At 43.3% G+C, this 14556-nt stretch overlaps 1 protein-coding gene across 1 annotated transcript; it reads left to right on the top strand.

Annotated features, from left to right (window-relative positions):
- The first annotated feature begins 6113 nt into the window (after window positions 1–6113).
- Window positions 6114–11336, top strand: il10 (interleukin 10). The gene is made up of 5 exons (XM_007899549.2): window positions 6114–6293; window positions 7517–7579; window positions 8378–8530; window positions 10713–10790; window positions 11060–11336. Exons 1-5 carry the CDS (start codon window positions 6129–6131, stop codon window positions 11168–11170), a joined length of 570 nt encoding a protein of 189 aa, XP_007897740.1. The 5' UTR covers window positions 6114–6128; the 3' UTR covers window positions 11171–11336.
- Window positions 11337–14556: the final 3220 nt, after the last annotated feature.

Genomic DNA, 14556 nt, shown 5'->3' with positions numbered 1-14556 from the left:
CACATGTTTTTGTGGTCACGGCAAATGTTTACCAACTACTGTACCTTTCTGTAGGTTGGCCCTTTAACACAGCTCTGGACATGGGAAATGAGAAGTTGATAACTGCAACGGGTTGCCAAGGAAGGAAGGAAGGAAGGAAGGGTGATTGAAGCCAGGACATGGCCACTCACTTGAAATAAAACAGCTTGATGTTATGATGGATGGACTTTTGGGTGAATGTTCTGGAAGGATGAGCTCAAAAGGGCCGAATAATAACAAATTACATTCGTATAGCGCCTTTCCCATCAGGAGTACATCCCAATGCGCTGGACGATCAGGGATTTGGACCCGAGCTAGGGGTCGGGATCAGGAGGGGTGGACGGCAGGGATGGTGGGTGTAGGAGTGAGATCGAAGGCACGGTTGAAAAGGAGGGTCTTGAGCTGGGCCTTGAAGGAGCCAAGGGAAAGGGCGAGGTGAGGGGACTGTGGGATGGAGTTCTAAAGGGTGCGGGCAGAGAGGCTGAAGGCCCGACTGCCGATGGACCTTCCTTATCCAAACCCATCTTGTGAGAAACAATCCAAAACGTTCAAGAAACCTGCCTTACATTTCAAGAGCAGTTGAAGCGCTCATTGAGAGTCTGAACCTCGGTGTCACACATTCTTTTACTGCTGTGGATTTGAAATTTGGGGCGTATTGAAACGGCGTATGACATTAATAAGTAACACAAAAAAAGCATTCTGAAACGCTGCATAGTTCACACCAAAATCGCTGTGAGTAAAACCACTCCAGCTTGGTGTTTGATTTAGGGACTGAGAAGTGGCCACTTTTTGACGAAAAGATGTTGAACTTCTCATAAAGGGTGGGGGGAGACAAAAAGGCAGCAATTAACACGGTATTATGCAAAAGAATCTACAGTGCACTCATTGGGACTGTCCACTGACTGTCTATGGGTGGAATATCATGTTTCAAGTGCTCATTTTGTGCCCTCAAGCTTTTCAGTCAGCGTTCCACAGACATTTCGATACAAACCACATGCACCGTTCAACAAAACCTTTGTTCACAATTCTCATCATGAGAATGGAAGTGCCGACCCCACCGACGTCGATGCCACTTTGTCTCGTATCAATCGAAAGACCCTCAATATGACTTTGACAACATTTCTCATCAGTACCAAAAGTTTGAGAAACGTGTGATTATCGTTCTTGGAATAAATGGAGATAAAGCAGAATGGAAATGAGTCACATTGATCTACACACTGAAAATCCCAGAGATAGATGGTTGGAATGGAATGGCACTCTCTCTGGAGGGAGGGACGCATTCTGCTCCATCAATTCCAGAAAATATTTGGCGCAGGTTGGCAAGAGCCAAGGCTTGAGGACCCCAGTGTGTGCGTTGGGGTGATTGCTGGAGTCTAACTAGTTAAAATTGCGTAGCTGACTGCCCTACCAAGACCTGAGTGGGAGGATTCCCCGTCCCCAAGGAATAACTGGCCTGCCCTTCCAAGTCCTGTTGATGAATCAATGATGAGGAAAAGTGCAGAGAATGTGTATTTTCTGGATGAAAAGCGGCAGGCAATTGTGCACAGCAGTGTCCCACAAACAGTCGTGGATTGAGTGACCAAATTATAATAACTTTATTTATTGTTAAGGGATTATCAACCCCAGAATGTGATCCGAAAATCGTCTAACAACCAGGTTCCTACATGCTGCAAGTAAAGAGAGACGTGTGGAGTAAGGAAACCTGCCTAAGGTTTTGCCTTGCCATCTGTTCTCAGCCTTCCAAGACACATACCTTATCGTAGCATTGAGCTGCTTTTTAAATGAACAATACGATGAACAAAGTGGGGCTGGACAAATAATCGAACGGATAATTTCAGGTAACACAGAGAATAATAATAATCCTTGCATTTGGTATAGCCCTTTATTACATCTTCAAGACGTCTCAAAGCGCTTCACAGAATACTATATAAAGTGTATATTTTGTGGGTGAATACCTGCAAAGTGAAAGGCAGAATCACACAGCTCATCTGACACTGTAAAGTGTGAAACCTAAAACGTAACTCAAACCTAAAGTTCTATTATTACATTAAACTTCCTTTTACCTAATTACCGTTTTTATAATCCAATGGAGCCCAATTATAAAAACATCCTGTTTATTACTGCAACTTTAAAAACTTCTGAATTGTTTCCAGTCATCTACATCTGATCGAACAGCGCATAAACCTCAGCTGAAAGGATGTTTCAATTAGAAACTTAGAATAGCACGCTCTAATTGTGAAAAGAAACTAAACCAAAACGATGTATTGCTGGTGATCTCCCCTCTCATTTAATTCTCTGCCCTCTCTCCTGCAGACGATAGTTCCAAGATCCCAAGATTGGTTTGGATGAAGAAGAAACTTTGTCCCATCTGATCTGATTTGATCTCATCCCTCCAGAACACCCACTCTACCTACTCCCCGGCCCCACCTGCCACAGCATTGAGCCACTTTTGAAATGAACGATACATCTCCACAGGAAGCCATTGTGTGAACAATCAGTTAATCCTTAATAATTTTGGCACTTGATAAGGCGCCTTATAATGTCATTGAGGAGACACAAAACCCTTCACAGGATACAACAACTTTTATTTAGACAGCGCCCCTCACGTGGGTTAGCGTTCCAGAGTGCTCGACGGTGGTGGAGCTTGATTTAATGTCCCAATCCGAGCAGGTGGGCGCCTCTAAAAATGCAATACCCCCACCCTGTCCAGCACTGCATTGGAGTGTCATTTTAGACTGTGCGATCCCAAGTCCCGATGTGGGGGCTTGACCCCTTCTGGCTCGGAGTCGAGAGCGCTACCATGGCACCAAGCCGACACACCTAATTAAGGGTCCGATGGGTGAAATTCCATCCAAGTTTACTCTGCTCCAGGTTTGCTCTGTTGAGGTAGCATTTTCCGGAGGGCTCAGAATCTGCCCCGTTGCCGAAATCGGTCTTAACTGTGAAGCCGTTTTTCTGCATTTCCGAAAAGAACTTACAGAAAAACCTGCTTCGAAATTATGGCTAACAATTTGCCAAATTCTGGAGACCGAAATGCTAAGACATTGCTAAGAAATCTAGATGAGGGTGAGTTTAGGAATACGTTTAGGAATACTGCAATTTTGACGGGTCGTACCATAAGAATCAGAATGTATTTGTGCTGCTATGATGGTTGGGGACCCGAAATATTAAAAATATATTTTTAAAGTAAACGTGTACGTACAGAGGGTTTTGTGGGCAGGCTGCTCGTGGCTTATAATAACTTGATTTAATAGTCAAAATCGAAACATTATTAACACTAATACTAATCCTACTAATCCTTTCACGTCCGGAGGACGTCCCAAAGTGCTTCACAAGGTATACCGTAAAGTGCAGTGACTGTGTTTTGCGTTCGAACGTGGCAGACATGAAGCGAGCAGCAGATTTTATTTGACAAAACGAGGGAAGGAACATGGGAATTTGCTCGGTGAAAGAAGACCGAGGTCCATCCAGCTCACCTTCCACTATCCTGGCAGTCGTTTGGCACACGTCATATCCCAAACTATACACAGTCTCCCGAGATATTATTTCCTAACAGGAATCGATCAGATTCGTTCTTGAAAGATTCAACGTGTTCTGCTTCTACCGTCTCTCTAGGGAGATTACTCCATAAGTTTACTAAAGAGACAAATTAGTTTCATAACGGGGGCAATTATCTTCTTTGCTTAGTTTCATTGCTGGTTCCACTTTGATCATGGAGCAAAGCAGCCACGAGACACCACTCACGTCACCCATCTGATTTAGACACGCACGTTTGAGGTGATTAAAAAAAAAATTGATCCCACGAAGAAACGTGCTCATGGTCTAAGGCGGGGGGAGGAGAAAGATAAGATGTGATGAATGGCACTTTCAGTTATTTTTTCTATGAACTTTAAAACTAGATATCGGTGGTTTTACGCAACAGAACTTCAACTATGTGCTTTTTTTTGTGGCTACATGAAAATTTGTCAGACATGGACTTGGCTTGAGTCAGTATTACAGACAGACACTGCAGGCTGTTCCCAGCTTGTGTCCCTGTGTCTCAGTTCTAAACTCCTGCTGTACCTCACTGTTTATATATATAAAATATATTTTATTTGTGCCGACTGCACATATTAACCCTTGCACTTGATAATCCATGCAATTTGATGTAGTGCCTTATCAGGAGGGTAAAGGGTGACCTGATAAATAAAGATCTTTAAAATTATGAAAGGTCCTGATGGGGTAGGGAAGATGTTTCCATGTATGGGGAGGACCAAAACCAGGGGCCATCAATATAAAATAATCACAAATAGATCAAATAGGGAAGTTAGAAGAAATTTCTTTACACAGAGAATAGTGGGAATGTGGAACATGCTGCCACAAGGAGTTGTTGAGGCAAATAGCATCGATGTATTTAAGGGGAAGCTGGACAGGTACATGAGAGAGACAGGAATAGAAGGTTACGTTTGAAGGCTCAGTTGAGGAAGGGCAAGAAGAGGCTCACATGGAGCATAAACACCGGCACAGACCAGTTGGGCCGAATGGCCTGTTTCTGCGCTGTACATTCTAATGTATTCCAACGTATTCTAATGTATCACATTGTCGAGACGTCTCAAGACGTTTCACAGGATACACTATAAAGCGGATTGACTGTGTATTTTATGGGTGAACACGGCAGCCAGTTTGTGCATAGCAATGTCCCACAAGCAGTCGTGGACTGAGTAACCAATTTAAGGTTGGATTTAGTGTAAGGCATTGTTGGCCAGGACACCGGAGAGAGAAACTCCTTTCTCTTTTCGACTGGTGCCATGGGATCTTTAACTCCCACCCGAAGAGGACGAGACGGGACTTCGTTTTAACATCTGGTCCAAAGAAATGTTAAAATCTCAACGGAAAATCTGACATCGAAATCTATCCTGAGTGAAGCGTGCTGCGTAAATGCAAGTTGTTGCTGTTTGGCCTGCGTGACTTAAAACATATCTGTATGCTATAAATATAAATCTAACTACACTCTTTAAGCTCTCCGAGACGCTACTTCGTGTGAATTGAAGAGCGCAATATAGACGCAAGTTGTTGTGTAGTCCCAAGTTTATCTTAGATCAGTTCTTCGCTTTGCCTGGTGTGGCTCTTATTAGCCAAAACAGCTTCAGGCAGAAGCCAAGCATTAATCTAGCTGCTAAACCGAGGTCCCGACTGTCTGTTCAGGTGGACATTAAACATCCAGCGGCACTACTCAAAAAGAGAAGGGAGTTCCTCCCAGTGTCCTTATCATCTATCCCCCAAATAAACTTGGTCATTCACTTTGTGGCTCTTTGTGGGACGCTGCTGCGCTCAAACTGGCTGCCGCATTCACCTTTAAATTGCACAGTCACCACCCCTGTGAGTATAATCCCGCAAAGCGTTTGAGATGATCTCCTGACGTGAAAGGAGCTGAACCAAGGGTCATGATGATTTTTTTGTTGCTATTATTTATCGTATATAAGAGAAGGAACAGTAAACTTTGAAGACCCGATTGGTTCGAGGTCGTAACGCTCACAAAAAGAACCAAAAACATTCTCGACGTGTCTCGGTGCGAAGCTATCAGGATGTTTCGAACCTCTGGAACACTCATCCTCCATCCCCCTGCCTATCCCCTCCTTCCCCATCTTCGGATCAGGTCCTTTCTTCTTTGACCGTGCCTATGGTCAGTGCCCACTTCCCCCGCATCGGCGCAGTGCTGTGCTCACACCACTGTCGAGGGTTATTGGCAATATTGGAGACTGACACTTGTCAGAAATTGGCTGTCGAGTTGACTGCAAAGTCAATCAAGATGCAGCTGAAATCAGCACAAGTAAAACAAACTGGAGGGGGGGGGGGGGGGGGGGGCTGCAAGAGCCTTGAAAAAAGTGCAGAATCTCACTTTTTAGCAGATCTGAAATAATCCATTCTTTAGCATTAAATTCCGAACCACTCAAATTTCACAATGGAAACTCACATGCCGGGAACTTAAATGACATTTACCATTTGTCAGTAAGACAGGAAGTCAAAACCTCGATCAGTCACTAAAGGAAAATATAAAAGAAGAATCAAGGTAAAGAAGGCTGTAGAGTGAAGAAAACGTAAACTCGGGTTGTGCCAATCAGACTGAAACCATGCAGCGTGCAACTGTTGTTCTGTGGATGCTGCTCACGCTGTTTAATATTCAGTGTTGCTGTTGCAGTCATAGACAGGCAGCTGGGCTATGCCTTAGCACATCTGTGCTGCATATTCATCTCAGAGAACTCAGGACAGCTAATCAGAAAATAAGCAGCTATTTTGTAAGTATGGAGAAACGAGTTTGTCACGATGTTTGTGTCTCTTTACAGGGTTTTTAACGAAGCGGGTTAAAAAAGTTAAAAAAAAAACCCCCCTCACTGTTCACGTCAAGAACAGCTGTGTGTTGCACATTTTAACGGTGACAGATATTCACAGGTTTTCGCTTAGAGTTCAGACAGGTTTCTTTTATTGTATATATATTCCCCCCCCCCCCCACGCCCTCCACCCACAGCTGGAACATGATTTAAGGTGATTTTGAAGAAGCAGCTGTTTCAAGGTGTCAGCGTTTGGGTTCAAATCGTGAAATTCCGATTTCTGATCTCTTTAGAAAAAATACTTTTATTCTCGTATTGCGATACACTCAGGGCGTTAAAAAAAATAGGTCTGTGCAGATTTGTTCAATTCCACTTTTATAATAACTGTGATCTTAAAATGCGGCGGAGTTGCTGCAGAGTGTGCATTGTGACAATCAGTTCAGGATATTGTTGCATTATTATTATTATTAACAATATTAACAATGTAATTATTATTTATTTATATTAATTATTGCAAATATTAATAATCATTATCTATCCTTGCATTTGATATAGCACCTTGCATGTTGGGAGGGCATTTGAAAGTGCTTAATAATAATAATCCTTGCATTTGATATAGCGCTTTTCACGTCGGGAGGACGTCCCAAAGCGCTTCACAGAACACACTGTAAAGTGAATTGACTGTATATTTGTGGGCGAACGCGGCAGCCAATTGCGCACAGCAATGTCCCACAAACAGTCGTAGATTGAAAATGACCAATTTATTATTGTTTTTGGTTTTGGAGGGATTATTATTAGGCTCTGTGTGGAGTAAGGAAACTTGCCCGAGGTTTCGCCCTCTGCCTGGAATTGAACTCAGGTCTCTCGCTTGCAAAGCGAGTGCTCTAACCACTGCGCTACAGGACTCCACAAACCTGCTTCACAGGTTTTTGACTGTAAAATGCATTTTGCAGGGGGTTTATTGAGCAAACAATATAAATGCAGCAGAATCAGTTACAGACGAGAAATAGAAATCCCTTATCAGGATCAATGATAACAGCAGATAATAAAGACTCAGCTACAAGTGGTAGAGCGTTAGCTACATACTTATCTCAGCTCAGGTCTGCATCTGAGGGGAATTTCTTCGTTTGCGTTTCTTCATTTGTCAGGAGGTTGCAATGTTGTGACTTGTACAATCTGATTCCTTTTAGCAAAGGAGAGACGGCAATATTCGTGTATCGCTGCTGAGAGGGAAATTTCAGCATGAATTTAAGGTGAGCGCATTCGGGTGCAATTAACCGAACACATGAAGTGTGCACGACAAGTAAATGGGTACCGCGTCTAAAGGCACGGGTTTGTAACAGTGGTTGATGACAGGTGAGAAGCTGGGATATCCGTCAGCTGGGAACGAGAAGCCAAAAACCCGCCGAGTTACACGATACGTTCCCTTGTGATGAGAGCTAGTCATGAAATGCATGTGGTAAATATTACACGAGATAATGTTATGAAACGCGTGTGATAACTATCCCACGTAGTGTGTTATGAAACGTGGTAAATTTCACTCACATGTTCATTCTTGCCTGTGGTTGTTTTTTTTCCCCTTGTTGATGTTGCTGATGTTGTTGCTTTTGTTTCGCCCTGTTGGTTGAAAGTGGGGGGCGGGAAGGGTAAACAAGTTAACTTAGAACTAAATTGAAACAAAAGTTGAGGCAATAGCCAACGTGCTACAGGTGCTTTTAATAAGAATAGTATTAATAATGATAATAATAATAATAATAATAATAATCCTTGCATTTGATACAGCGCCTTATCACGTCTTCGAGGCGTCTCAAAGCGCTGCACAGGATATACTGTAAAGTGAATTGACTGTACATGTTCGTGGGCAAAATGCATAGATTAGGAAATAGAATCCGGACTGGGTTGAATCCGGACTGGGTTGCAGAGGCGCAGAAGTTATTGTTGTTTTTGTTGTGGTTGGGAACCAGCGATCATTATCAGATTTCCCATTCAGCGCTTTCTACAGCAAAAGGACAGCATTGTGACCGTGATTTTCCTTTTTGCTCGCTATGTAGGGTCGTTTAGGATGTCAGTTTTTGAAGGAAATGTTAGATTTCTACCTCAGTCACATAATCCCAGCCGCCAAGACGCAAAGCAAAGCCTACAACACCCACATCAGTAAAATCGGGAACACGCTGTTCGAACTACAACAGAACATAGAGAATTGCGTAAGTATCAGAGAGACACGGGGTCGTTCATTTAAGGTGTCAGCTGGCAAAGCCTCTGGGGGTGACTCGATATAAATGCAAGTTGTTGTTGTTGAGTTGGTAGTATCCAAATGAAGTGAGATTTGCTGAATTAACTGCCAATAGCTGTATTTAACACAGTAAAACTTGCCTACGTTATCCAACTTTATTTGGGGGAAATTCAGGATCAATTTCATCCCCAGCCCCCAATTTGAGCTATTCCAGATTGCTTATTATCACCGCTGTGTTAGAACTCCTAAACCGTTGACTGAAGTTAATCAGCGGCTTGTAGATATCGCACCGAATAACTGGGTGGTCAAGAGTGAATCAAACTGAGACAGTGGTCTGGTTCTTTCATTGAATCCACCTCCATGTGCACAAGCCATGATTCTATATATATGGCTAATATTCTGTCAGGGTTACGATCAGCCTAAATGTACCAACTTGCAAACTATTACTCGTACATTATCTCAATTCTTTTCCAGCCTCCATTCATCCAGTAGCTAACCCCCCACCCACCCTCCCAAACCCTGCTCCCCCTCCCCAACATTAGTCCAGCGGACCCTAAATGCATTTCTTTTTTTAAAAAAAAGCCTGGCAAAGGAACAACATGTTCACATCGTTGCATCAATCCGTGTTGCAAGTTTTTGCACAACTAACTGCTGAACGTTTGCATTTATGAAATGCACGGATGTGTGTTGGAAACAGGAGGTTGTGAAAGTGAAATTGGTGCACGCCCTGTCGCTTTGTGTACATTCGCCTTCTCATCACCCCCGAGCATGTGAACTGATAACTGGCTACCCAAAGCAACTCCAACACAGCGCGATTTCGCTTCCAATACTAAAAGGCGCGAAGCAGTGAGAGAGAAAGAGAGAGAGAGAGCTTCATCTCTCCAGTCTGGTGAGCAGGCTGGGTCGCTCTTTGCAAGTCGCCCCTTTTTTTTTTGTTTGAGAAAGAGAAGGAGAGGGGAGAGAGGAGAGAGAGAGAGAGAGAGAGAGAGAGAGAGGGGGGAAGGGGGGTGGGGGAGAGGGGGAGGAAAAGAGGGGTAGAGAGAGAGAGAGAGAGAGAGAGGGAGGGAGGTGGAAAGACAGGCATTTACATCAATTCAGAATGAAACATATGAACGCCCTAGCCACAGCCACTGTGAAAAACTGTTAACCAAAGAGATCTGCAAAAAAAAACACCCTCAACCAACTGCTCCGCTCATGTGAATCATCTAACCAGCCAGATAATAATCACTGCGCTGCCTTTGGGACTCGTGTTAAATTAGATAAGCTCGACCACCAACTTCAATGTCAGGCTCTGCTTTTAGCGTCGATGCAAAATCGAGGCGGTTTTGTTTGATGAATGGCCAGCGTGCTGACTCAGCAAAGACTGGCTCGCAACGTTCCTATTTTGGCAGGAATTGGGAGGCGCAATTCGAGAAGCAACTCTCTCGCTCTCTCCTTCTGTTTCCCCCGCTGCACACGCCTCGTGCGCCCAGCGAAAGGTGTTAGCTTCACATCGCACTCATGAGCGGAGCAGTTGGTTGGGGGTGTTTTTTTTTTTGCAGATCTCTTCGGTTAACGTTTTTTTCACGGTGGCTGCCAAACCTGCCAACTGTGTGAAGCAACAAATAATCCTCGCATTTGATATAGAACCTCATCGGGTCCTCAATACGTCTCAAAGGGCTTCACAGGATAAGCTGTAAAGTAGATTCACTGTATATTCTGTGTGTGTATTTTACTCTTATTGTAGTAAGTATTTACTTGTAGTAAGAGCCAGACCACAATCTGCCGTGGAAATGGAAATATCTATTGCACCCGCCACTTGGCTATTTCCTGAAAAGCTGGAGACATAACAAGGGGGGGGGGAAGGGAGGCATTTAACCAAGTAAATGCTGAAAGGGAAGGCCAGAATAGATGCTGTAATAACAATGATTAATAATTCTCACATCAGGTGGCGTCCACTCCGCAATGGTTCTGTAACCAAAATTCTCAGCGTTTTCAGTCTTCAGAACATTTGCACGTTGTTCAAAGAATGATTTGCAATCAGTTTGATGAAGGTGCAGTGCTGGGAGATGTCTCAAAGTGTTTCGCGGGATTTACTGTAAAGCGTAGTGACTGAGCGTTTTATAGACACATCAGCTGCCCATTGAGTAACAGCGACCTTTGTATCTTCTCAGCACCAACTCTTTAACTGTGACACCTGCAACTGCAATCGCAGTAATTACATCGAGGAGATATACAACATGTACAAGAAGGTAAGGGCAGATAATTGCAAACGATTTGAACACGCAGCACGATACGGTACGCATCACAGGGAGAGAAGACCGAAAGCGGCGGCGTTGAGATACGTTTCGAGATGGGGCTTGAAAGAGTAGAGGGAGGGAGGGAGGGAGTTGGAGGAGGGAAGGACATGAAGCAAGACGAGGCTCTCTGAACAAAGCGAGCAGCCGGATTGGAAGGCCATGGGAAGGATGCATATCAAAGTCTTTGCTGTTGTCTAATGGCACCTTCTTGTCCTTCTCAGTTGCAGGATAAAGGTATATACAAGGCTATGGGAGAGCTCAACACCTTTATTGACTGGCTCGATAGGTTTCTGTCGATGAAACTGAAAGGAGCGAACAAGAAGAGAAAGTGAACACTTTTCCGATGGAGCGAAGCCACTAGTATTTAAACTGACACATAGATATATATATATATTTAGGGGATTTGGCAGTTTCAGGCATTTTTCTTTCTCCAATTTTCTTGCAGGATGTGAAATGACAGTAATTTATTATCTAGTATCTATCTAAACCAATTTGAAATTGGCCGTGTTATATTAATAATAATAATAATAATCCTTGCATTTGGTATAGCGCCTAACCACGTCTTTGAGACTTTTCAAAGCCCTTCCCCAGAATACACTGTAAAATTAATTGACTGTGTAATTCGTGGGCGAAACGCAGTCGCCAATTGCGCACAGCAGTGTCCCACAAACAGTCATGGATTGAGTGACCAAGTTATCGCTTTCCGGGGGTAATAATCCCTTCAAAAAAATAATAATTTGGTCACTCAATCCATGACTGCTCGTGGGACACCTGCGTGCGCAATTGGCTGCCGCGTTTCGCCCACAAAATATTACAGTCAATTCACTTTACAGTATATTCTGTGAAGTGTCCTATACAGTCATTAACTGAGGTCAGTTACCTTTAGCGAGCACCACAAATTGAACTGGCAAAGTGGGCTGTGAGGGTAATCTGTTGCAGTGCCTGTAAGTGCTGGGCAGTCGGTATGCTCTTCCTCCCTCTGAATAATATTTTAAACATTTTATTTTAATCGGAGTTGAGGTAAACATCAGCCACGATCTAATACAGGGTGGCCAAACATTCGTGAAGCTACCCTATTGTCTAAAACGATATACATCATCGTTTCTTTAAGACTTATTAGACATTGTCATGGGATCACGACTTTTTGGTCACCCTGTAGAATGGCAGAACACGCTCAAGGGGTTGAATGGCCTATCCCAGTGCCTGCGTTCCTACATGTTGCTGCAAAAGCAAAAGTTAAAAGGAGCTCCGGCTGTTAATTCTACCTGAAGCGCTCAACTTTAGTATTATGACCTGCGGCCTCAGTATTATAATCCATTTATTTTAACATTGTTATTTATAATAGATTGATTGAGGAGTTTTAATCACTGCCTTTTTTTTGTGACTTTCTTTTACTTAAAGCTCCTTTGCCTCAACGATTGTGTAAGACCCAGTTGCAACTCGACCTTTAGAGAGTCAGTCTTTTATTTCAACTATTTATTCAGTTATTGATATTACTAATTAAGTTCTAACGGATGTGCATTTGTTGTATTTTACGCTATCATGCGGTAGCATAACTCCAGTAACTGTTTACAGTACCTAGAACAATAGAGATTGTTAGCAAGGTAAGATACTATTTGACCGATTGCATTGTAGTAGTCAGTGTTTGTACTCTGGAGCAACGAAAAAATTTAGCCCCAGTTAGAAGCATTCCAGTACCGTGGATTGGGAAAAGAAGGGAGAGAGAGAGAGAGCGAGACAACAGCAAATGACTTGAGGTCAATCTATGTAAATTTTAATGCACTGTTTGCGTGTGTATGTGTGTGTGTGTATGTGAATGAGTGCGTGTGTGAATAAGTGAGACCCCCCCCCCGGGGAGAATTCCAAGCAAGACCAGGATTACCCTGTTTAACGTAGAGCTTCCAGAATCGGGCAAATTCATAACTCGGGCCTTAGATTCTAAGCTGCTTTTTTTTGATCAAAATTCGTTTAAGAACCACAGGAAACCAATTTCAAAGTCAAGACTGAAATTCAAGAAAAAAGCCTCGCAGGAGATTCTGATCGCTCTAAAGTTTTAACGTGAGCACAGTAAACCTAGACCTTGGTGGAATTACTCCCCACACAAGTATTTGTTACCAAGCATACCTCATACTGAAAGCATTAACCGTGCATTCAGCTTTCAAATTCATTCGTGAATTGACTAAACTCAGCATTATGTGTTTTTGCAGCAAGGCCAAACATTGGTTTTAACTCTTTGAGTCACTGAATCCCATTAGCAGCCTTCTCTGCTGACAGTGACTGAAAGCAATCAAGGTACATTGCCCCACATTATGCAGAGAGAAGTGGGCACGTCCTTTGCGGTTGTGGACCCACGGTCGTCAAAGAGTTAACACCGCCTTTGTGTTTTAAGTATTATTCCTTGTTTGATATATAGACGTATTGCATTTACCTCATGTGTTGTGTGTTGTGTGACCAAAATGTATTACTATCGACTGCACTGACTGAATAAACATCTTTGAAAGAAAATCTTTTCAGTTTATTGTGATTTATTATGACCCAATTGGAGTGAAAAATCGACTTTGAGATTGGACTTTGGCTGGTCGGACCAATTCACCTCCTCTATCTTACTCTTTGGCAATTCTTTGGTAGGAAAGAGCGCAAGAAACCATCATATAGCATCACACATTAGTATGCCAGCTCTGGATCATCTAAGCACATTTCCCTACATCGCAGACCACAATGAGACGGCATCGTACCTACTGAAATGCTTTAGCTGGTTAGGCTCCAGCAGTTACCCCCCAACACACACTCTGGGGTCACCCCCAAAGCCTTGGCTCTTGCCAAACTGCGCCTAATACTTTCTGGAATTAGGTAAACAGAATACATACCCTCCGGGCGGGAAGAGAGAGAGAGAGAGAGTGCGCATTCCAACAATCCATCTCTGGAATCTTTGTGTGCAATTGGGACGCAAAGAAATCTCAGTTTGGTCTGGATGCTGTTTATAAGCACGGTGACGGGTTTCCGCTTGTGTCAGACACCAGCCCGACCCCAAAACTAAGCTCACGAGAATTTGCGCTACTTGAATCGTATTCCTTACTTGCCCTTTTGTGGCTTTGCTGGTATGATTTGAGTCAGCAGGTGTTGATGTGGTCACCCACTTTATAGCATCAACGCACCCTTTTGCGATCGCACTGTCCGTTTCAGTAGCACGGTTTGAGCCCAGCAGTTGCTCAATTTCATTCAGGGAAACTAAAGTCAAAGTGATGTTATCGGAGGACTCTTCAATATTAATGCCCAAACAGCTATTCTGTAAAAACAGAAGCGAGTTAAAAGCCGGAATAAATATGCAGTTCTCCCTCCCTTTTTTTCTCTCCCGCAAATTAGAAAGCTTTCTTTGAACCGAACGTTGCTTTAGCAATAAAGGGATCTCAAAATAGATGAGTTTAATTGTGGTCGCTTTGGTCTGAGTCATGCACTGCACCACAGTTCAATTAAACAGAAAGAAACAGGAACCTTTTCATTAGAGTCAGCACTAAGGTTCAATTACAGTATGGAATTGCTTATATGAGCGATATGATGTGCGCTACAATAACAATCCACGCATTTGATGTAGACCTTATCACGCCGCGCTTTTGAGCCAGTACGACCTGAAATTCTGGAACTTTCCACCTCAATCCCCCGCCTTGCTCCATCCTTCCACACCTTCAGGTCGCGCTTAAAGACCTTCCTCTCCGACCGT

The sequence above is a fragment of the Callorhinchus milii genome, unplaced genomic scaffold (assembly GCF_018977255.1).
Source record: "Callorhinchus milii isolate IMCB2004 unplaced genomic scaffold, IMCB_Cmil_1.0 Scaffold19, whole genome shotgun sequence".
Lineage (NCBI taxonomy): Eukaryota > Metazoa > Chordata > Chondrichthyes > Chimaeriformes > Callorhinchidae > Callorhinchus > Callorhinchus milii.
The sequence above is the reverse complement of the archived record's forward strand: the minus strand, read 5'-3'. Positions and strand labels throughout refer to the sequence as shown.

Coding starts and splice junctions, on each gene's coding strand:
- il10 (XM_007899549.2), top strand. CDS start 6,129: ATGCAGCGTGCAACTGTTGTTCTGTGGATGCTGCTCACGCTGTTTAAT. Junction 7,580..8,377: donor AATTTCAGCATGAATTTAAG/GTGAGCGCATTC, acceptor CTCGCTATGTAG/GGTCGTTTAGGATGTCAGTT. Junction 8,531..10,712: donor AACAGAACATAGAGAATTGC/GTAAGTATCAGA, acceptor GTATCTTCTCAG/CACCAACTCTTTAACTGTGA.